The sequence below is a fragment of the Gambusia affinis genome, linkage group LG01 (genome assembly GCF_019740435.1).
Source record: "Gambusia affinis linkage group LG01, SWU_Gaff_1.0, whole genome shotgun sequence".
Taxonomy (NCBI): Eukaryota; Metazoa; Chordata; class Actinopteri; order Cyprinodontiformes; family Poeciliidae; genus Gambusia; species Gambusia affinis.
This window is the reverse complement of record NC_057868.1, coordinates 21,566,309-21,588,349: the sequence shown is the minus strand read 5'-3', so window position 1 is coordinate 21,588,349 and position 22,041 is coordinate 21,566,309. Positions and strand designations below refer to the sequence as shown.

The following is a 22,041-nucleotide window of genomic DNA, read 5'->3' as shown; positions in this document are numbered from 1 at the left end:
TTTCAAGAATATTTCACGGCAGCAGACATTCGGTGCGGTGTCATGACCGACTTTCATACCAATAGAGCGATATTTGTAGGTGTGAGGGAGTTAATTGTATGTTTCTCACTCTTAACGAAGTGGCAATTTCAGTTATACTCTAAATTTCGACAGTTGGAAATTTTGCTCGTTTTTCACCAATTACGCTGCCTTTAAACGATGCCTGCCAAAGTGTGCCTGTTGGTGGGAACCCAGCATTCTGATGCTAAAAATTATCAACTTAGCTAAACAATATTGATAGCATGTGGAGAAACACAAGCCTATTGATTAAAATGAACTTACTCCATTCATTAGGTTAAAACTAGTGTACAAGTTCAAATTAGCCAAAATGCTAATGCTAGCCAAAATGCTGCCAGAGGCATATGGAATATTGCTGGCATGCTGTCTTACATTGACTTCCTCCATTCAGTGTGCTAAACATGTCTAATAAATAAAAAGAATGTTTCATGTCCCCTGGGACTCCATAGATTTCAACCGACACTCTCTTTTATTTTTTTATTTCGACTTTTTTCAATGTTTGTGGCTTAACTTGGCAGTATTCCGACAGTAAGGGGGAAAGACGTGGCAAAGAAACCGAGAATGGAAGTCAACCTCAGGATGGTTCCAACACTTTGCCAGGCCTCTTTTAAATTACTTTCAATTTTTTATTTTTTTTATTGTGATGCTAACACTTACCCAAACCAGAAGCATTTTGGTTCTGATGGCGGTCTGCTGCTCAGTCTTCACGAATGGAAGTTATTTTAACAGTAGTGAAATAAATACACACACATATACACACTCAGTGGCAATAGAAACACTAATGAATCCAAAACGAACGCTGGATTCATTGGAAATGTATTTATTTTTTTATTGTGGGGAAACTGGAGTGCCCAGAGAAAACCCATATAAGAACAAACGTCACACTCAGTATTCACTCTATTGGTAACATTTGAATATTAAAAAGAACAATGTTCTAAAATGGATAAATTTTTCAGTGATTCTACTAGAAAATCAAATGAATACACAGATAGAAATACCAAAACACACACTCACTCATTGCTGTTGAAACACCAAAGAACCCAACATGGACACTGGGTCTATTGAACATATTTTTGTTTATAGAAAAAACCCAGAGCACCCAGAGAGAAAACTCCTTCATTCTCTCCCGGGTTTTCCACCTGTTTGCTGCCAGACTCTGGAACACGTTCTTCTGATTCAGCCTCAGTGGGAGTCATCTCCTCAGGGATTTCTGCTGGAGATTTACATTTGCAGCAGAATCTGACGATCCTTCATCTCCTGTATGAGATGAAGAGTTCCTCAACCACAGATGATTCAGACGGCTGGTACGAACGTCCCGAAGAAAGAAGGGAAAGCCTGAAGTTTTAATGGCCTGGACAATCAAAAAGTGCATCAACAAAGACAATGAAACTTTTTCGTATTGTAAATGTGAAGCCTATTTCTGTTATTCCAAAGAGGAAGCTGACAATCTCTCTGTCTGACAGAGTTTCCCCCTCAGATGAATCAGATGAATACTCTGAAACTTCCTTTATGGAGTTAAGGGAGATGAGAATTCAACTTTGGATGCAGTTTAAATTCCTGTGCCACTGGATGTGATACAATATAAAGAAAGACATCCCCCATAGGGGAGGGGTTCCATCAAACTATAGCTCTGGCTCTAATTCCTCCACCTCCAAATCTGATACTTGTCCTGGAAGAACAAAGTCCACCCCAAACTTTGGCTTCGTTTTAAACATCTGTACCTGCAAATCTTTAGTTGACTGGGTCTCGGGAGGAGCAAAGGCTGCCATGGGTGTGATTTCAGCAAACTTTGACTCCAGTTCTAATTCCTCCACCTGCAAATCTTTAGTTGACTGGGTCTCGGGAGGAGCAAAGGCTGCCATGGGTGTGATTTCAGCAAACTTTGACTCCAGTTCTAATTCCTCCACCTGCAAATCTTTAGTTGACTGGGTCTCAGGTGCAATGCTTTCTAGATCTACGATATCCGATATGTCTTCTGGAGGAATTAAGGGCTCCACCGAAGTGAGTTCTTCAGTTGATTCTGGATTAATAAAGGCTTCCACGGGTGAAGTTTTCTCTGTCACTTCGGCTGGCCGAGCCTCTGCTGCACATCCTTTGTCTTCAGGTTCACATTTTGGCTCCAGTGTACTGCCAGAATCTAAACCTCTAATAAAACTCATGTTAATAGCACTATATGTTTTACTCATAGTCTATCCCTAATATATTTTTAGAATAATTTAGAGAAATAGAAAATTTTACATTTATTTTTTATAATGTAGGACTGACGATTTTTTAAAAGTTTTCAAAATGTAAATTTTTCTAAGAACTAATACAGTTTTAGAAAGATTTTGAGGAAAAACTAAAACTATATGAGGGCCAAACTTGATTTTTGTATTTTCAAAGCTTAATACTAAACTGCTGCTCCAGTATTTCCCGACTCTTATGAAGAGTGAAGCGTGTCAAACGAAAACAAATGACTTGTGTAATAATTATTTAAGTGTGCCATTAATTTTTTAAAACTCTTCACTGTCCAAAGAGCTGTGTCTTTTGATCCTTCTTTAAATAACATAAGTCTATTCATAAATTGCCTATTTAAAAATGTACAATACAGTTTTGTAAATTATATTTTTCTTGATCTTTGATTATTTTTTGCAAATATAAGTCAACAGATCTTAATTCAATATTCAGCCTAGATTTAATTAAAATGGAAATCATCAACTTCTTGTTGTTTTGATGTTTATAAACTAAATAAACTTTGTTTTTCTGGTTAGAATCCAGAGCTGTGCAGATCAAATACTTCAACTGTGATCTCTACAGAAACAGAGATTCTCAGGCTTCAGTGAAACCACCAGTCAGATCCTTTTTTCTGTCAAAAAAAAAATAATCTATTCCAACCATATTTATTATCTTTCAAGTCCTTTATGTAACTGTGAACCATTTTGTAAAATTGAAAAATAATAACAGAATTTTTCTACACTGTGTGTTGAAAGCAAATACAATTTAGAATAGCAGTAAAGCTGGATTTAAAGTTCAATTAATTTGCTTTATTTTGAGGCTTTTGTTAGGGCGGGTCATTTTCGACCCGTAGGACAAGGGGAGTAAACAATGTTTACTCCCCTTTAACAAGGGTTAACGGTGATGGAAGAAAAAATTTATAATTTTAAAGAGACATTCTATAGACGGTAGAAGAATAGGTGCATCCATGCATTGCATGGGAGGCTGTCACTGACTGCTCTCCCTTGCTATAGCAGGCCCCAATAACCCAGTAAGTTAAATATTTAGAAAAAAAAACAATCATTTTGAATTTCAACTTTTAGCTTCAACAAATTTGCAGTAAAATTCTTCAAATATATTAATAAAAACTAAAAGGATTGATTTTATGTTTACAGTATTTCCCCATTGCTTTGGGTACTTTTATTACATAAAATTACCGCTAGGTGGGGCAAGAAGCTTTTTTTTCCAATTTATTGAGGTTGTAGCTTAATTAAGTATTTGTGTAAACAACATTATTTATTTTTATTTTAAAATAACATGATGCCAGTAAAAAAAAAATCCCAACAACAAACAAACAAAAAAACCAAATACATGTTTGGGTTTGATGCTAAAATTAGTGTTTTTATTGACACTGGGCTCTTGAAAAACAATACTGTTGCTTAAAATTTAAGGAAACTTTGGGTTTTGAGTATTTTTGGACTCAAGTAAAGGTATAATAAATAGTCATTAGGGATTTCAGGCTTTGTAAACCGTTACTGTCATAAAGTTGTACTATTTGTAGTGCTAAGAGTGTGTGACTCAGTGAGCTACACGTTAATTAGAAATATATGAAATTCCACGCCTGCCTGAAAACAGACCGTGCTGATGGCCAAATTCACCAACATTACACATTTAGCTCTCTGGTAGAGCTCCTTTCCAGACGTGCCCGCGCAGGCGTGGCTCTTGGGTTCGTGCCTTCCACCCCTCCCCCAGCTAGAATCCCCATAACGGTGGCAGCGCGCTCCCGTGAACTAATTCATTGTATCAGACTGAGACAAGAGGAAGCAGCAAACGACAGGGCAGACTGGAGAGCCGCTTAGCTTCGAGAAATACTGAAAAATCCGACCGCTTGGCACATAAACTGAAGGTAAACTACTTTCATGATTACATAATGTTTTAGATAAGACACTTATTTCGTGTTGCTTAGTTTAAAAGTTTAGAACATTAATTTGTAAAGTTGTCCTTGGTTTTGGGAGGCCAAGCCTGCGAGGCTAAATGCTAGCGCAGTTAGCTTACCGTAGCTAAGTACTCTGCCCCCCACTGTCCGACCTCGGTTTCTGTGCTTCTTCCGCAGTCGCCACATTACTTGGTTTTAAAAAAAAGCCCAGCCGTGTTAATTCAGAAATACGAGGACGGAAATGTACCATACATTTCACATACGGTCAATGGAGGTTTTAATGGGGACTGCGAAAACTGTCAGACTTAAAAATTGAGCCTCAAAGACTGGCCTTGATTTGCGAGCCGTAACCAAACAATGAGGTCTTTTTTTCCTTCCCTCGGCTAATCAGGAGGCTTACCATCTCTCAATCGTTTGTCTTTTTCTGTAAATTTAGTTTCCCAAAAAATATGTAGGGACTATTAAGCTACACTTAAACAGCTAAGTTAGTTTTAACACTGCATTCGCGTTAAACGTAGTTTTTTTTTGTGCGTGTACATTTTGTGCCTTATTAGTGAGTAGACAGCATCTTTATTCATCTAAATATATTCGGCATTTAAATATGTATTGTTTGTTATTAATGTAACCTTCACTAATAAGGGTATAAAATATATTGATATGCAAGTTTGATGTGTGTCGGGGCCACCCACCCATTCTTCCACTGCGGACACACTAGCCATCTGTTGCCTCTGTGATGACGCCATCTTTCTGGTGACCCACCCAGTGGCTTGCAGTTTACGAAAAAAAAAGAAAAAAAGTTTTTTTTTGACACTGGTAGCTCTCGATGGGTATGCGCAGCTTTTCTTTTTTATTTTCCGTGACTTCCTCCTAGGGGTTTGCCGCCCTTCACGTCAGATGTCAGTTTTCTAACTGGTTAAATGTCTGATCACTCCGGGCTTTGGGGTAATGACATCCTTCACGTTTTTTTCCCAGATTAATTCTCTCGTGTTTTGTGATTTAAAAACAGCAACAGTCTTTGTTTTTCCTTCCCCATATTAATGCCTGCCAGTGGTATTTTAAATATGGAATGTATTTAATCTATGCATTTACTATTAATTATTTATCGAAGCATAAAATTACTTTATAGAGGGATGGGTTGTATTGTCCTACATAAACCAAAAGTTGAATTGTTAATTAAAAAGCCTAATTTTGCTGAAATAACTCATTAAGATGTATTATATTTGTGGTTCTTGATAGTGAGTGGCCTGTGTAGCACATGAATATTGCTGTGGCTCTTTAGCTGTGCCTAAGACCTGGGTGGGTGTGAGCAGGATTTCACTGCAGGGTTGTCTTGCCGTCGACCTCAAAGCTGTTTAGTAAATTCATCTTTTCAGTTTCACCAAAGGAAGTCAGCCACTGTCCGCTGTAAATAGGTGGCTGCTCAACAGCTTTAGTTTGGGGAAAATATCTTCCAGTAAACGAAGGATAACACAAGCTAGCTTAGACTATGTGTTCATGCTTTGTTGGGTATTAAGTGTAATTTCTTTGTAATACATATTGGATAGCTTAAGCCCAGTTTCTGAAGCTTTGCTTACTTATTAATTTTTTTTTTAATGCTGACACACTTTCCAAATAGTGGTTTCTTTAGCTGTTTATTTTTATGTTAACTACATCTGCTCTTAGTTACACATATCAAGTATAACCCCAATAAGGCAATTTAATTTTGTTTAAACTGAGATGTTGAAAGATGATTTATAACATCGCTGTTCTTATAAAAATCAATTTGAATTATTTTGATTTAATATAATGAATTTGACGGGTTAAGAGACCACTAATTATTGTCTTGCTGCTATTGTGGCGTCTTTGTTGATGGTAGTTTAATATTGGTGTGACGCACCACATTGCAAACAGACGTAATTGTCTCTGCAGTGATTACTTGGTTGAATGGATGTTTTTGTAATTTTCCACGTTACCTGAGAACAAGATCAACTTGTCAGAATCACACAAATATAAAATGTTTGGTTTTCCTAGCTTTAAACTCTCCCAACCACTGAAAAAAAAAAAAAAATCTAAATTAAAGTATTAAATTGAAGCCTTGTGTGATATGTGTGGCTATTCACCTAACATGTTATGATATTTGCAGATGTATTTCTATCTAGTTGTTGCTGCCTTTCTTTAAAGTCTGGAGTAAAGTACACATACTGTTCACTGACTTCATCACACCCGATGGTGCAAGATAGCATCTTGTTAATGGGCAATGTCTCATATCATTGTTCTTTTATTTCATCAACCTAAGAATAGAGGTCTATTTAAAGCACAAGTAGGCTGGACCCAGTGATTGTCATTCCACAGGTTAACACTCAGTCCTGTTAGTCAGCTTGGTAATGAGATGTTGGGAACAAGTTTGGTTTTGTTTACCATAACTTTCTAAAACACGGGAATAATTTTTTGCTGAGTGATTTTTCTTTCTTAATATCTAAACAAATCAAGCAGCAATATTATAAAATAAGATGTTTTAATTACTCATTTCAGTTTCATCTACACATAGTCCGTTTCCTAAACACTCATCAGGTGGTAACAGTAAAGGACCTGCCAGGTTTCTGTCTGAGGCTGAAATATTTCTTCTTAGCCTTAAATAGCAGCTAATTTTGTACTCTCACTGTGTGGGATGTTTCCTGCCTGTAGATGCAACTTCATCCTGTGTAAAGGACAAGATGATGAATCATCATGTAAAACGGTAGCTGGCTACTTTGGTAATGCACCAAGATCCATATCATACAAGGCAGTAATGCCTGTGGGAAAACATTTCACTTCACAGCTTTGTCACACCTCGGGTAGCTGTATTTTGATATGGTGTTTTTTGAAGCCTCTGGAGTCAGTTTGATGGTTTGATTAGTTCACACATATATCGATTGCATCATTGACTGTTGGTTTTTGTGCCTTTATTTTGATAAACTCCTAAACACTGTACTCTACTTAGTCTTTCTCTATTGGATATTATCTTATCAGAATAAATTTCTGATAGGATCCATCTAATTATCAGCTCAGTGTGTTTGAATAGGAATCAAATCCTTTGGTTGTAACGAGGTAAGATGTATCCCTGATGAATCCTGTCAAAACTCTGCTCACAGTAGGACTGGCTGATTAATCTGATTTTATCAGTTAATCAAATTATGATTCACTAAAGTTCTACTCTTTGGAAAAGAGTAGAACTGGTGCTGACTGCACCAGTGCAGTCAGCCTGCCCATGGCCTACTATTTTATTGAGTTTGGTTGGACTTTGAATTCAGGTCAACTTGCTATGATGACTGAAATAAAGCGATATTTGAAAGTGTTTCCTATCATTTGTAATTTCTTCTTAAGAAAAACAAAAGCAAGGGGGAAAAAAAATTTAAAATCAGAATTGATATGAAAAAGAATCTGAGATTTTGAGCCACATTGCCCAACCTTAGCTCACAGTGTTCCTCTCAAAACTTTTGACTTCTCATTCATATGCCATTTTTACTTTCATTTCTTACACCCATAATCCTTCACCCTTCCTGATGGGTCACATGAACACAGTCCTTTAAAAATAGGACTGGTCATCTGTGACGAGGAAGAAGCTTTAACGATTATTGTTAAAGTTTCTTCCTTTTTGTGGTCTGAGTTTTGCACAGTAATTTTCCGTGCTTCTGGTGGGTTTTATTTTCTTTAGCCTTTATATATTTTATTGTTTATGCCCATCAAATTTACACACCAACTAGCAAATCTCATCCTTCCACTGAGAATCAGAAGCTGCTTTAGACGATCTGTGCTACGTCTCTTCCTCACAATTAAGTGCGGTAGGTTTAAGGACTTGGTGGAAGACACATAAAGAGCATTTGTTGAAAGCAGGTCACTTATATCCGTTTCCCCACTGGCTGTCTTATTCAAACACTGACCATAGACCGGCCTGCAGGCTGCAGCTGTCCCCATTTCGTCTTCTTTTTATCCTCCATCATAAAGGGAACGGTCGGATGTTGTTTGACATTGCCGTCCTACTTAAGACTATTCATGAACCATTACAGCACCTCACAGGGCTTTGGTACATCTGAGATGAAACCTGATGGGAACAGACTTTGAATGAAGTGTTAGCATCATAGTCAACCTGGACGTTGTCACCAAATTTTTTGAATATGACTCATGAGCTTCTTTTTTTCTTGTGAGAGGTTAACAAAGGAGAGGCATTTGCATAGCTAGCTCTACAGATCCAACTAGTTTCTACTGAAAGCTGGTGCATCAGAGAGCACAAGAGTTTTTAGGAAGTTAGTTTTTTTTATCCAACAAACATTGAAGGCACAGATTTGGCACCATTGCAACAGTTTGTTTTCTATTAAATTAATCTCTGATGATTGAGGTGTATTTAATTTCCTTGCTGTGAATACAATAATTGACCACACCCTTTTGTTGGTCAGAGATGAGTCTTATTTGTTTACCTGTAAGAATCTGTGTCATTATTTGCCTAGACTTCCTTTAACTCAGTTGGCCACCTACACGTTAGTGTTGGTCTGAATTACTGAAGCCTTGGCTAAGTGTAACTTCCTGGCAGCTCACATGTTCCTATTCTGTGCTGTGATTGTTTGATGGCGTGTGAGAACAGGAAGCTCCTGGTATTTAAAGATCTGGAACAATATTTAGCATTTAAAGCGTGATTCTAACCCATCTATTGGGGCAAACTGACAACCACAGTCTTTGAGATGAACCAATCCTCTGACACAAAAGGTTTATGTTGACTGTCTTTTGGTCATTTATAGAGTGGTAAAACTTCAATTAAATATGAACAGTCAATACTTTAGTTTGATATTGAATTATTTCCTCTCAGCCCAGGTTCACTGTACCTGAGGTTGTGAAAGCTGCTCTTGGTCTGTGTGGTTAAATGCGTCAAGCATGGTGTTGCATCTGCACTATGCAGGTCTGCAGTAATTACACGTTCATCCCAGAGGGCTTTTTATTTTATTTTCATTCAGATGATGATGTTTTGCCTAACTGTACTTCTTTTCGTTGCCAGGGATGGCAGCCATCCGTAAGAAGCTGGTGATAGTCGGCGATGGAGCTTGTGGGAAGACTTGTCTTCTTATCGTCTTCAGCAAGGACCAGTTCCCTGAGGTCTACGTTCCCACCGTGTTTGAGAATTATGTTGCTGACATCGAAGTGGACGGCAAACAGGTTGGACAATCTTCCTTTTTCATGTCTTTTCATGGGGTGGCAGCTTATTTACATAGTGGTTTTTGTATGATTACAGTAGGTTTTCCATTTCTCTGTGAATCTATCTAGATATATATATTTTATTTTATTATTTTTTTTATTTTTATGGCACTGCCTGACACGACATCTCACTGGCCACAAATTTGGAAGTCCTGACCTAGTTCTTGGTTAATGGGATTCTGGGAAGCTGAGACAGAGTCTTTAGTGGCCGGTTAATTTTTAACCCTGTGTGCTGTAAAGGACAACACGAGCTACTTCATGTGGGTCAGATTTTTAGAACGGTCTTGATCCTGTCTGCCTCTTCTAATTGCATTCTGTTTGCTTGTTTTGGGCCTATATAATTTAATCAAATTCTAATGGATATAAAGTATTTCTGTTAAAATGAAAATTAAAACTTCTTCCCTCTTCCTTTTTTTCCTTGTTCCCTTTTCTTAAAACATGTAGCCGTGTTCTCATGTTAATGCTTGTTTGCGTCAGGTTGAGCTGGCTCTCTGGGACACGGCCGGTCAGGAGGACTACGACAGGCTGAGACCCCTCTCCTACCCCGACACTGACGTCATCCTCATGTGTTTCTCCATAGATAGCCCTGACAGCTTGGGTGAGTGCAAAACCACACAGGCATCCAGGCATGACATTAAAAAAAAACAAAAAAACTTAATGCTTCTGTTTTTACTGTACACTTTCCTGTTTTTTCTATTTTCTTTTAAAGTTGTTTGTAGATTGAAGTTATTCAACTTTAGTTTTAGAGCTTCTTGAAAAATAACATTTGACGTTTTTAAATAGTCTCACATTTCCTGTTGTTTTCTTTTCCAGATCTTCTAATCACACATTGAAGTTATTATAATCCAATAATTTTTATAAGGTCAAATTAGATAATTAAGAATATCAGATTGCTGTTGCAATAAAAGGCTTATATATAAAAATATAGTTTTTGTTGTTGATTGCAGTTGTTTATTATTCTATAATACATCCTCCTACATTAAACACTATGTAATCCGGTTATTTTTCTTTTGTCTTTTAAAATAACAGAAAACATTCCTGAAAAATGGACCCCGGAGGTCAAACACTTCTGCCCCAACGTCCCTATAATCCTTGTAGGAAACAAAAAAGATCTGCGTAATGATGAGCACACGCGTCGAGAGCTGGCCAAGATGAAGCAGGTACCTCTTTCTTTGGATTATTTCAAATTATGTAGGTCATTCTCTGAATATTTTAGCCTTGCTTTGGGGTACCATAAGGCTCTCTGTTGGTATTTAAACTATTTATGTGTATTGATATTTACAAAACATCTGAATTGGCTTGGTGGTAAGAATTCACACAGAAGTAGAAGGTGTCGAGATCTAAACGGTGTATGAAATTAAGCTTGTGGGTGTTGCAATTGATGACAAAAATAGCTGAAAATCTTTTTATCATACTGCAAATAAACTGTCAGTAAAGATAAGCAAATGGTAAATCACAAACACTTTTATTAATTGTTCTTTATTGACATATTTAAGTACATTCTACTTCACTATCCTATTCATATGACCTGTAGCATAATTTGGACGGTCAAATTATGCTACAGTTTGAACATAGAACTAAAACTATGTCTAAAAATTATTCAGCTTAAAAATCAAGATGTTATTTTTACAAGAGTCAAGTTTCATTAGATAAATCCTTTTCATTAAAATATTAGTGATGGTGGTTTTGCTGTCTATATTCGGGAGCTTACACATAGACTTGCTGCTTATTCTATAGTGGTGAATAATTGTGTCTAAAGGGGAGACTGGATCTAATAAAAGTGAACGGTCTCCTTTAATGAGAACGTGTGACGCTAAACCCAACTTGATTCGTCTCCTCATCCCACAGGAACCAGTAAAGTCGGAGGAAGGCCGGGACATGGCTGGGCGCATCGCAGCCTTTGGTTATATGGAGTGTTCTGCGAAGACCAAGGATGGCGTACGGGAGGTGTTCGAGATGGCCACCAGGGCGGCGCTGCAGGCCCGCCGTGGAAAGAAGAGCAACAGATGTGCACTGCTGTAAAACGGCAGATGTATTTGGACTGTTTTTGCCCTGGGCTGTTCTACCCGGGGATAGGGCTCAGTGGGGAAGGAGGGATCACTAGAACGAGAGGGAGGGGAGGGAAGGGGAAGAAAAGACTGCAGTACATGACTACCGCTGTAAACTGGCTGTTTGTTGGACTCTATTTACCCTGGGACTTGGGTTTAGGAAGGAAGGAGCACAGTAAATGACTGCCGCTGTAAACCATCAGGCTCTTCACTTGTGTGCGTTTCATTGGGGCGGGAGATTTACACCAGCTACCAGCTGACAGCTGGTTAAATTTGCTCTTTTTCGGCAAGCCACTGACACAGATTGAGCTGACCGAGGAATCCCAGTCCACTGTTAAAATCAGACTGGTAGACTTTTGTTTTAAGGAAGACTGAAGTTTAGTTGTTTTTGCCACAAGGGGAAAAGGGGAGCTATTCCTCCCCAAGTGCTTTAGGCTGCCGTTGGACCACAAAGGTTGCCACGACAAAGCAAACACCAAACCAGAGCAGCATCTCTTAGTTTTTTGCGTGATGGATTACTTGAACTTCCGCAAACGTAGGGAAACACCAGTGGACTCTTATTGACGGGATCCTCCCACAAAAAGCCTTCCAGCGTTCACCATGAGCTAGAAAATCGCCTCTAAGATCAGACATGAGCAGAGGCAACATGCTCGCATGCTCACACCTCTTTGCCTCTCACTATGTAATCCCTCGCTTACACACTCCCAGAGACAAACACGCTGAGATTTAGTCTTGCTGAGATAATCCACAGGTCGCCTGATATCGAGCATTGATTGTAGATCAAATTTGATAATCTCATTTAAAACGAGTCATCACCAGATCTGGTCGTCCAGCTGTCAGCTTCTTCTATTAGCAGCGTCCAAAAGATTAGTTGTGGCCACACAAGGCAACCAAACGACTGCCTGCCTGCTCTGCTCTGCTCCTGGTGCATTCACTTTGATCGGCGATCATTTGCATGCTCTTCTTCCATTTAAATCAAGTCGGCCTGAATCAGTGGAAGTGGCAGAGGAACCGACGTCCCATTGGATGGCAGAGGTAGCTTTCTGCCCCGCATGGCGAGGCCTGAGCAGCTCCAATCCCTTCCTGTTCCACTTAGCTGACCGCTGGTGCTCACCTTGCCCTGACGTTTAGACCAGGACAAAGAACAAGGAGAGGGAGGGAGAGGGGGTAATACTGTTTACATGCACAAAAACTGATCCTCTTGTTTGAGATGAACAGTGAAATTCTTGTTTAGGCATGTAAAGAAAGAGATTGAACACACAGTAAGGATAGTTCTTTTTATTGTTATGTTTTTAGAGGAAGTAAGGTGCCTCTGATGGACCGTTATTTACATATTCGAGTTCTGCTAGTAAACTACTTCCACCTGCTTCATCGGTGAAGCGGACAAACAAAAACACATTAATCCTGAAGATTTTCCACGGGAACGTCTCACTCATCGGGTTGGTCGGCCAGATGGATTTTTGTGCAGGTAATCTTAAGTTGCTGTGCAGTGAAAGGATTAACCTCCTGCTGTTCATTTTGGAGTATTTTTAAGACTTTTCCTTAAAAGATGTATGGCCAGTTTTAATTTGAGTTAGTAAACGGTTTATTTTTTTAATGTTTTAGCTGGCAGATTCAGGGTCTCTTGGCAGCATTATACCCTCCTGTTCTTCTTCCTGGCCTACTGGGTGGAGCCCGTTCCAGAAACCAGTCTTGTGTTGTATTTGTATTTTATTTCCAGCTTTTTAAAAATAAGAAAGTCATAAACAATGTCTATCAGTATTTAAAAAAAAAAATAGGAGGTGGAAGTCTGTGGGAATTATTTGTTATTGCTTTAGTTTCTTTGTTTTTTTTTGTTTTTGTTTTTTATTCTTGGCGCTTTACCAGAATTTTTCTGATGATTTACATTTGGTTGTAAGAAACCGTCAATCTTCCCTGCCAAATGCTGTTGTTAGGCAGTCAGGAGAAAGGCTGGCCTCTCGGCTGCCTGTCTAGAGCATCGCCAGGGTCACGAGTGCTGGCTTTTTTTTCTTTTTTTTTCTTCTTCCCTGTTTGCTTTGCACACAAACCTGGCTGAAAAGACGGAGGAGCTCGGGGGCATAAATCGGCTCGACTCATAATGTAGAACTTTTTTTTTTTTTTTTTTAAGATTTAATCTTGATTTTTAAATCCTGATTTGTTTTTTCTTGGATGCTGAAGCAGTGACGTAAGCAAAAGAAACAGAAAAACCATGCTGTATGCAAAGTCTGTAAATATGAAATGTGGGGGTTTGTTCATACTAGACTACACACGCACATGACTGGAAACTGTATTTGTAAACTAGCTTTGGTTTGTGTAATAAATTACTTTCTATAACACCCACCTTTTGCTCATTGTGGTTTGAAGGGGCTTTCTATGTAAATAAAACATGTGAGGTATTCATTCTTGTGCTTCGTGGTTAGCTAATGGTCCATTTTAAGTTTATTACACCATGAAACGTTTTTCTGCCCAGTCGTAGACTGAATTGGTGTTAATACAATCAAAAGCAGCAATTTCCTTTTGTTCTGTGGTATATTTCTAGTTCAGAAATGTATTGCAGTACATGTTAAATCATCCATTCAAACCAAATATGATGGTATCGGCTCTAAAATCAGAACTTTTAACCTTGGCTTAACGTCAGTCTAATTTTCCAATTGGCCACTGGTGATTTATTTTTTAGTGATTTTAAAAAATAAAATATTTTTTGGCCTACAATAATTCAGCAATTTAGGAAAATGAGTATAATTTCAGTTGAAATGTTGAAAAAGGACAACCTCAGAATGATGTACCGAGTGTCTGAAAATAAAGTGGTGCTTGGCGAAAACATCAACTTTGCCTTTGAATGAAACGTTATACACACAAAGATATTAAGCTGCTGATTCAAAGAAAAACTTTCTGCCAGATTTTGCTTTTGTGTTATTACAGTAGTCATGTTTCCACATTTTTACCAAGTGTCAAAATAACAATGGCGTATACTGAACATCTAACACTGGGATTAATACAATGTATTGCCATAAAACTTATGGCAATATCAGTGTTTAATGATAAAATAATGATTACAATGTCTGATCTATTTCACTTAAGTCAGCTTTAAGAAGGTGGATTTTCAGAATAAGATGCTCAGTCTCTGGCCTGCAGCACACAGCAGACATGAAGAGGATTCCTGGTCTGAGCGGAACAAGAGCTCTTCCATGCTCTGATGCTCAGAAACACGGCTTCCTGTGCAGCCGTTTCCCACAGCGAGACCTGTGCTGCTGTGAGCGTGGGAGGCCGCGGTGAAGCGGCTTCAGCCTGTGTGGGATGATCCTAGATGCTGAGTTGACGTTCGAGGAGCTGCGAGTTTTCTCCAACATTTTGTGCAGCATTTTTGTTGTTCAGCAGCATAACTTTCAAGTCGACAGGTATACAGCTCATATTCAGCTATACATTCACATTAGCTCTCTGTTGTTTCTGAAAAAAACTAGTTAGAGCTGTCTTTTTTTTTTATTTATTTCATTTTTTTAATGAGCTAATATGAACTTGTAGGAAGAATCTCTACATAGTGTCATTTACTTGCAGACTCACTTAAATTAAAACCTATTTGCGAGCCTGGCGGCAAGATATTGAGCTGGAGAAACTAAAATCCATTTGGTCTCCATGTCGGCACTGGGAACAGGAGCACACAATAAACATGAAGAAAGGTGACAGTCAGTCTGATTGGTCTTACTGGGAGTAATAATGCCAAACCTCGAGGACTTATTATTAGAAAAGGGCTTGTTTAATTATAAAGGCGGTCCTTTGTGCTTCAAATTTCCTTTATTCTATAAGAATAAATAATTAATAACTCCATTTACAAATAGGGCTGTCTGAAAAATAAATAACCCCATTAAGTATCACTGCCTTCAAAAGAAATCATGATTTTACACATATGGAAAAGAAAATAATTTCATTTCAGGTAAATTAATTTGACTTACTAAGCAACACATATCAACAAAAATGTATTCTGTGTAAAATGAACTCCTTCCTTACTTCTCAATGCTTCACTTTATCCTTAATGGTTGAAATTACTTGCGTCGTCCGTTTCTGGTTTTTGCAGACATGCTTTTTGAATTTTCAGGAACGGACAGACCTGAGCTTGTTGGCGGCAGCTATGAATGTCTTTCCTCTTACAGACGATTTTCTAATGGATTCTAAATCCCCTTGAAACCTCTTAGAAGCAACCACAATCTTCTTTGTGGAGGTCTCAGACAGCTCTTCTGATCGCATATCCTCACTTCAGCTTTCAGGAAGACACCAAACTGAATCTCTGAGGTTTAAAGAGGGGAAGCCCCCTGTAAAACGTTGAAAACCCGAAATCTAACCAAGAGCACCTGATGTGGTGGGAACAAATGTTTTAATTACCTCCATGCCACAAATAGTGTTTTTCTGTTCTTTTTTTTTAAATGACATTTTACATACATTTTTGTATAATCTTTTCTTAAGCTGTTATTGCTTATTCATATCACTCAGTATAAATGAAGCTGATTAAACATCCATGTGACATCTTAGAAAAACATGGATGAAAAGTTTGTTAGGAGGAGAGGTTAACCTGAGTTAACCTTGTACTTTAAAGACTAATTTGAAAATGACACGAACACAGCAGAAGCTTTCAGGTTTATTTTATAGTTGCTCTGCTTTGGCATTTTTTTTATAGATCGTTTTGCTACTTTGTACACAGGTTTACTACTTATGTTAGCTTCATGTGACGTTCATTGTCAATTCTTTTGACTCCGTGTAGCATGTATGTTCTGTCTCCTTTTCACTCTAAAACAACATTGCACATCCTCACTTTTCATCTTTGTTCTTATGTGAACTGTTGACATGTTTTTTTTTTCTGACTTTTATTCTGTCTTTTGCACTGAACATTTGATCATAATAGTCATCAACATTTATTTAATGCACATTTAATGCATTAAATGCAAATATGTGTGTCTCTTCTGTCACTACCTTGTACATTGTCTTTTTCTCAAGAGAACAAAGATCTTCCTATTTAACATTTATTCATGTTGGAGATTAACAAACAAATTGGGATCTTTAATCAACTCTTTTCACACACAATAGATCTTTTTGGACCATTCTGTACTGATTTAGCCTCGACCTCTGCCAGACCTATAGAATTAAGAAATCATTCATTAGAAAAAAACCTCCAAATCAAAACAAAACAAAAAAAATTAGAAAGGCATGCCACTATCTAACAAAATAGACGAAGAGTCCAGTCCGATTGCTGTTGAACTGGACGTAAACTTCTCAATCCTCAGAAGAACATCTGACGCACTGCAGGCTTCACTTACCTCAAGGTCAGTGTTGATCAAAAAGAACAATATGGCGTGTGTGTCACCGTTGCCAAAAAATTTTTTTTGTTGTGATGATCCTTAATCCTGTCAGGAAGGACCACGCTGGAGCTTTCTGAAATGTCCTTGTCGGACAACATGGCATTTCAGAAAAATAACATCACATCAGTCAGACAGTATGATGGTGGTGGTAACAGTGTGGTAGTGTGGGGCTGCTTTGCTGCTTCTGGACCTGGATGTTTTCACATGTTTTCACATGGAAACATAAATTCTGCTCTCTAAAATACTGAGGGTTCATCAGTTTGTGACCTCTGAATTTAAGAGCACTTCACGTGAGGCAGGAGGAAAGAGATTTAAAGGACACCAGCAAGTCCACCTCTGAATGGCTCGAGAAAAATAATATATAGAAAATTAAGGGTTTATTTGGGGGGACAGTGGATGGGCGCTGGTCAAAACCTATACTACAATCTGATTCAAATGCTTTAATGACCTTAAATGGGTTCTTAACCCTTGTTCCCCAGAGTCAAATTTGACAGCTCTAGGTATGAAGGGGCTAAAAAACAAAATTTTTGAAGAAGAGTAGGCCAAAGTTCATCCACAGTTCCATAAAATATAAATGTCTAGGGTTGATTACCTCCTCACAGATTTGTAAAATGTTTTTTTTCTAATAGGTAAAATTTTTTTTTTTGTGATTTTTATTTATTTGCTTAGGTTTCCTTTGTCTGATATAGAACGTTTTGATTATCTGAAACATTTAAGAGTGTGAAAAAAAAACAACATAAAAAAAATAAACAGAAGACATCTGTAAGATACAAAACACCTTTTTACATTACAACACGTCATTAAATGTTACAGTTTTAACTTTCAGCTTCTCGGGGGAATGACTATATCTACAGAGACACTAAGAGCAAAACCCAAGAGTGAAAGAGGAAGGAAGGAAGTCCGTCACTGCCTACTCCACCCAGAGCTGGTGGCAGGGCTTAATGTAAGACATAACGCTACTTCTGGTGCAACACTTGTGAAGAAATGAGCAAGAGAGAAGGAGGGACGGAGGGAGGGCTGCTGCGGGTGATGAGCTATCTTCCTCTCTCTTTCTCTTTTCCTCCCCGTGACTCAAAGCTCCTCACCCTGCTCCTCCGGCATCCAGCCGGGGAAAACTAGCGCACAACGGCGTTCAGCTGCCGACTTTATATACTGCTCTATTTTTAGCCACTCACGAGCCCAACTATTTTTAACCAATATGAGCTCATGGCCTGGCATTTCGTCCAATAGGATTAAAGATGGAAGACGCTCTTGACCAATCGGAGGAACTAGAAGAAATGAGGGGGCGGGTTACATAAGAGCCTATTAACTGAAGTGATACATCCAGCCAAAGAGGAAACAAGAAAAATAAGACAAACCTCTCACTCTTACACTTTTCTAAAATACCGATGACAATACAGCTTGCAATCCAGTCTAAAGACTTATTTTAGAGACCCTTCCCCCCACCGAATGTAACTTGCAACCCATTTAACTAATGCCATTTTTGATCAAAAATAAGTTTTCTTCTAAAAGATTTCTACTATTATTTTTTTACTTTAATTCTAAAAAAATACCCATTTTTTGTGTCAAATGGAATAAATTAAATAAAATGAATTAAAAAATATATATATTATTATTTAGATATTAAGGAGGAGCTTAAAAAAAGAACACTTTCATACATAAACAGCATAGATAAACACGTCCAAATAATCTGGCTAAATTGAACCCAATAAAATCCTTTTCAGTTAAAATCCAGGTCAGAATTTAGTTTTGGATTCCATGTTTATTCTTTCCTCTCAAGCGAGCTGAGTTTGAAGCTTCAAGTCTGAAGATAGTCATCTTTACAATAGAGGATCTTGGATTCTGACTTTCGACAAGCTGGCTTCTCTGTCCTCTCTCTGTTTGACAAGTATTGTTTTGTTATGGTTTCGCACAGAGACTATGACAGGGATTGCCCAGCGTTTTGAATTATCAGCAACACCCAACTATTCTGTTGATACGAAACTTTTATTTTTAGATATCCCGCATGGAAACTCAAGAAGTAGTGACTTATCTGTCGCAGTTCCTGACGTTGGATAAGTTCACCCACCCACATAACATATTTTCAAAATGATCATAAAACAAAAATAAAATGTCAATTTATGCATTTTTGGTAGACTGTGGTGTGACTTTTCTTCATATTAGTTTTTCTTCTCTAAACTATCAACTACCGGTTAGCCTCCAAAGCGCGCCCTCGTCAGTCGCGCTCCCGAACAAAAGGTTCCAACACATCACAACAGGAGCGCGCGGACGGCGTTCAAAAAAATCCCATCCTTCCAAAATACCCACTCCACCCTCTCCTAAATATCTATTGAAAAACAAAAGCCACATAAAACTTTCTTTTGTTTTTTAACTATGTGTCTACCCCTTTTCATTTGGAAGTCGGATAAGACAGTTATTATTTTTCTTATTTATTTATTATCAAAGCTGTAACATGATTGTATAATTTTGTATTACCGAATAATAACGATTATATGTATAGATTCAATATAGTAATGTTAAACCTTCAACTGTGATTGAGGGTCTGGTCTTATGGTTTAAAATTTAACCATTATAATGCAATTCATTTTTGCATTATAAAAAATTCCTTATAATGCTAAAAAGAGTGCAAGATGGAACAATGCAAGTCAGTTATTTTTTAGTGTTGGAGAACCCACCTGTCACATTATATTGTGCATCCTGACGTACAGTTGTACATCCGGATTGTATCTCTGAATGACCCTGCATTAAGCTCAGTTAGATTTTATTCAAAGTTGTGGAATTATTGGTGTTTTTGTTCATTTAATTACAGACAGACATGGTGCACAGAAAGAAAAATGATTAAATTCTTAGTGTCACACAGCTACATGAAAACTAAAGTATAACCTCACAGCACGCAAAACAATAACTAAATTGCGTTGAGATATTTACTTTAATTGGGCTCTTTTGTTTCATAATATTTAAAAGTTCACAAGAATTTACATGATATTAAAAGCACAATATAAAGGTCAAATGTAAGGCGGTAAAAACTGTCACTCAGCCCGGGAAAATTTTGGCAAAAAAAAAGACAAAAAAAAAAACAACAAAAAACCAAAAAACTTCGTCTTGTTGCCACTGAAATGAAAAACTGTCTCAGACTGACCTCCAGCGGTGAAAATATCTAATTACAACACAAATAAAGCCGGGCTTTACAAACATCTATCTATTTTTAAAAAAAAATTATTTAGAAATAACACTTACTGATCTTCTTTAATTTCACTTTGTAAACCGTCTTTATTTCAAGCTTTGTGATCGTAGATTTCTTTGATATTTTTATTTAAAAAAATTAAACAAACGAGCAAAATGACACTTCAAACGCAAATGTTCCAGTATCGCGAGATCTTATTGAATCGGAACACCCGAGTGGAGCGGTTTTAATCAGCGCTAGATGGCAGCACTGTCTTGTGGTGCAGCTTCAGTTGAGAACGACTCCAAACTAGTAAGTTTTCGTTTTTATATGATTTACTTACCTTGTAGGCAGCTGATGCTCTTGCTAACAAAATATGTCTATCACAGCGTGTCAGTTTAGCAAATAGCCCCGCTGTTACACATAGCTCTGCAGGATACGTCTTATTTTGCTCTTAAGACAATCGTTTTCTTTTATAAAGTGAGCAAATATTTTGATAGGTTTCCCTCATATGAAAATATTAGAAGAAAATATTATGAGACACTAGTAGGACAAAGTGTGTTGTTTCTATTACTAGTATCATATGAGAATGTCTAATCATATTTTACAGGTAAATTGTTAAGAATATCTGGTTAGAAGGTCTTTATGGAAGAAAAGGACATGAATCTGACTGTAGATGTGTATGGGTTTTAAATCATGTGTGGGAAAAAATGTTCATACATTTGAATCCATCCACCCACCCCTCTAAGGGACAAGGGTGAACAGAAAATGGATGGATGGATAACAGAATAGAAAAAGATATATCAATCTCTACAAACAAACTCCAGACATCTGTCGATCACAGACAAGTTCATTTGAGGCGTGTAAATAATTCAGTAGGTCCATATTTCAGTATTAGTTTGTTTGTGGGAAAAAAAATGACATTTGTATGTATGTAGCCATGATGAGAAAGACCATCCAGGCTTCCATCGGAAAAAGGTGCTAAAACGAGCATCTGTGTTGTGATGGGGGTGCATCAGTTACCATGGGTAACTTGCAAATGCATGAAGGAATCACTCATGCATATCCATATTTGCTTTTGGCAAACTTTGTGAGGTTTGGATAGACAAATGCTACTCTAAATGTGGCATCTTTCTATCGTTTGAAGCTGTAGTCAGATTCAAGGCGGCATAACTCAGAAAAGCATTGCTTCATAGACCCACTCTGTCTGTGGTTGATTGGCCTGCCTACCATCCATTGTTGGCCTCCTACTTAAATATAAGGTACAGCACAAAGAAGATATTCACAGACCAACAGTGGGCTGCTCAGCTGCTGAAATCTATCATTGTGCAATATTGTTAGTGTTTCTTGCTAATTCAGCAATTATCGTCCAATGTTACAAAAAGTAAACCATGTGCATCAGTGGTCCCCAACCTAATGCACAATGTCCTGCATGTCTTAGATGTTTCCCATTCCAGCTCACCTGTGTCAAATGATTGCATTATCTCAATATTATGCCCCCAATGTCTTTAGAAGTCTGTTATTGTTAATCACAGTTAGGCCAGGTGCGCAGATGGAGGGAAATACCTAAAATATAAGGAAAACAGTAAAACGCAGGGTTTGGGGCCTCTGATGTACATAATAGAAATGTTTTATTATGTTCTATTCAATTCTATTCTAATTGAGATGTAGAATAGAATTGAACATGATTGTGCATAAAAGCAGCAATTTACAAGACATGGAAAATCTGCAAACGGGATGTCAACACTTATTGAGTGATGTTGAGATTATAACACCTCACTGCTCCTGGGAGGAAGGATCTGTGGTAATGCAATTTTTGGCGTGAAGGATGTCACGGAAGGGCTCCCTCGTTCTGTAACAACTTTATGCATAGAGTGGAAAACCATGTCCGATGATGATGGATATTTTTTTGTCTCCCACCACCCACTCTGGGACAAGGGGGAATCCTGTGATGAAAATGAATAATGACATAACTTTGTTCATGTCCCTGTTATATTAAAGATCAAGTAAATATTACTGATTTAATTTTTTAAAAATTTGTAACTTTTAGGTTTAGTTGGATTTAGCAATTGCATATTAATCAAATAACACATC

The 22,041-nt window shown here is 37.7% G+C and overlaps 2 protein-coding genes across 2 annotated transcripts in view; both read left to right on the top strand.

The window, feature by feature from the left end:
* The first annotated feature begins 3,952 nt into the window (after positions 1 to 3,952).
* rhoab (ras homolog gene family, member Ab) lies at positions 3,953 to 13,776 on the top strand. The gene is made up of 5 exons (XM_044120377.1): positions 3,953 to 4,156; positions 9,192 to 9,349; positions 9,866 to 9,986; positions 10,418 to 10,548; positions 11,237 to 13,776. Exons 2-5 carry the CDS (start codon positions 9,194 to 9,196, stop codon positions 11,408 to 11,410), a joined length of 582 nt encoding a protein of 193 aa, XP_043976312.1. The 5' UTR covers positions 3,953 to 4,156; positions 9,192 to 9,193; the 3' UTR covers positions 11,411 to 13,776.
* A 6,464-nt stretch (positions 13,777 to 20,240) lies between these two features.
* The window catches only part of sema3h (sema domain, immunoglobulin domain (Ig), short basic domain, secreted, (semaphorin) 3H), a 66,895-nt gene continuing 65,094 nt past the window's right edge, over positions 20,241 to 22,041 (top strand). Inside the window, exon 1 of the mRNA XM_044132589.1 lies at positions 20,241 to 20,259. The gene's annotated coding sequence lies outside the window, so the exon portion shown is untranslated. The remainder of the gene's footprint in view (positions 20,260 to 22,041) is intronic.

Coding starts and splice junctions, on each gene's coding strand:
- rhoab (XM_044120377.1), top strand. CDS start 9,194: ATGGCAGCCATCCGTAAGAAGCTGGTGATAGTCGGCGATGGAGCTTGT. Junction 9,350..9,865: donor TCGAAGTGGACGGCAAACAG/GTTGGACAATCT, acceptor TGTTTGCGTCAG/GTTGAGCTGGCTCTCTGGGA. Junction 9,987..10,417: donor AGATAGCCCTGACAGCTTGG/GTGAGTGCAAAA, acceptor TTAAAATAACAG/AAAACATTCCTGAAAAATGG.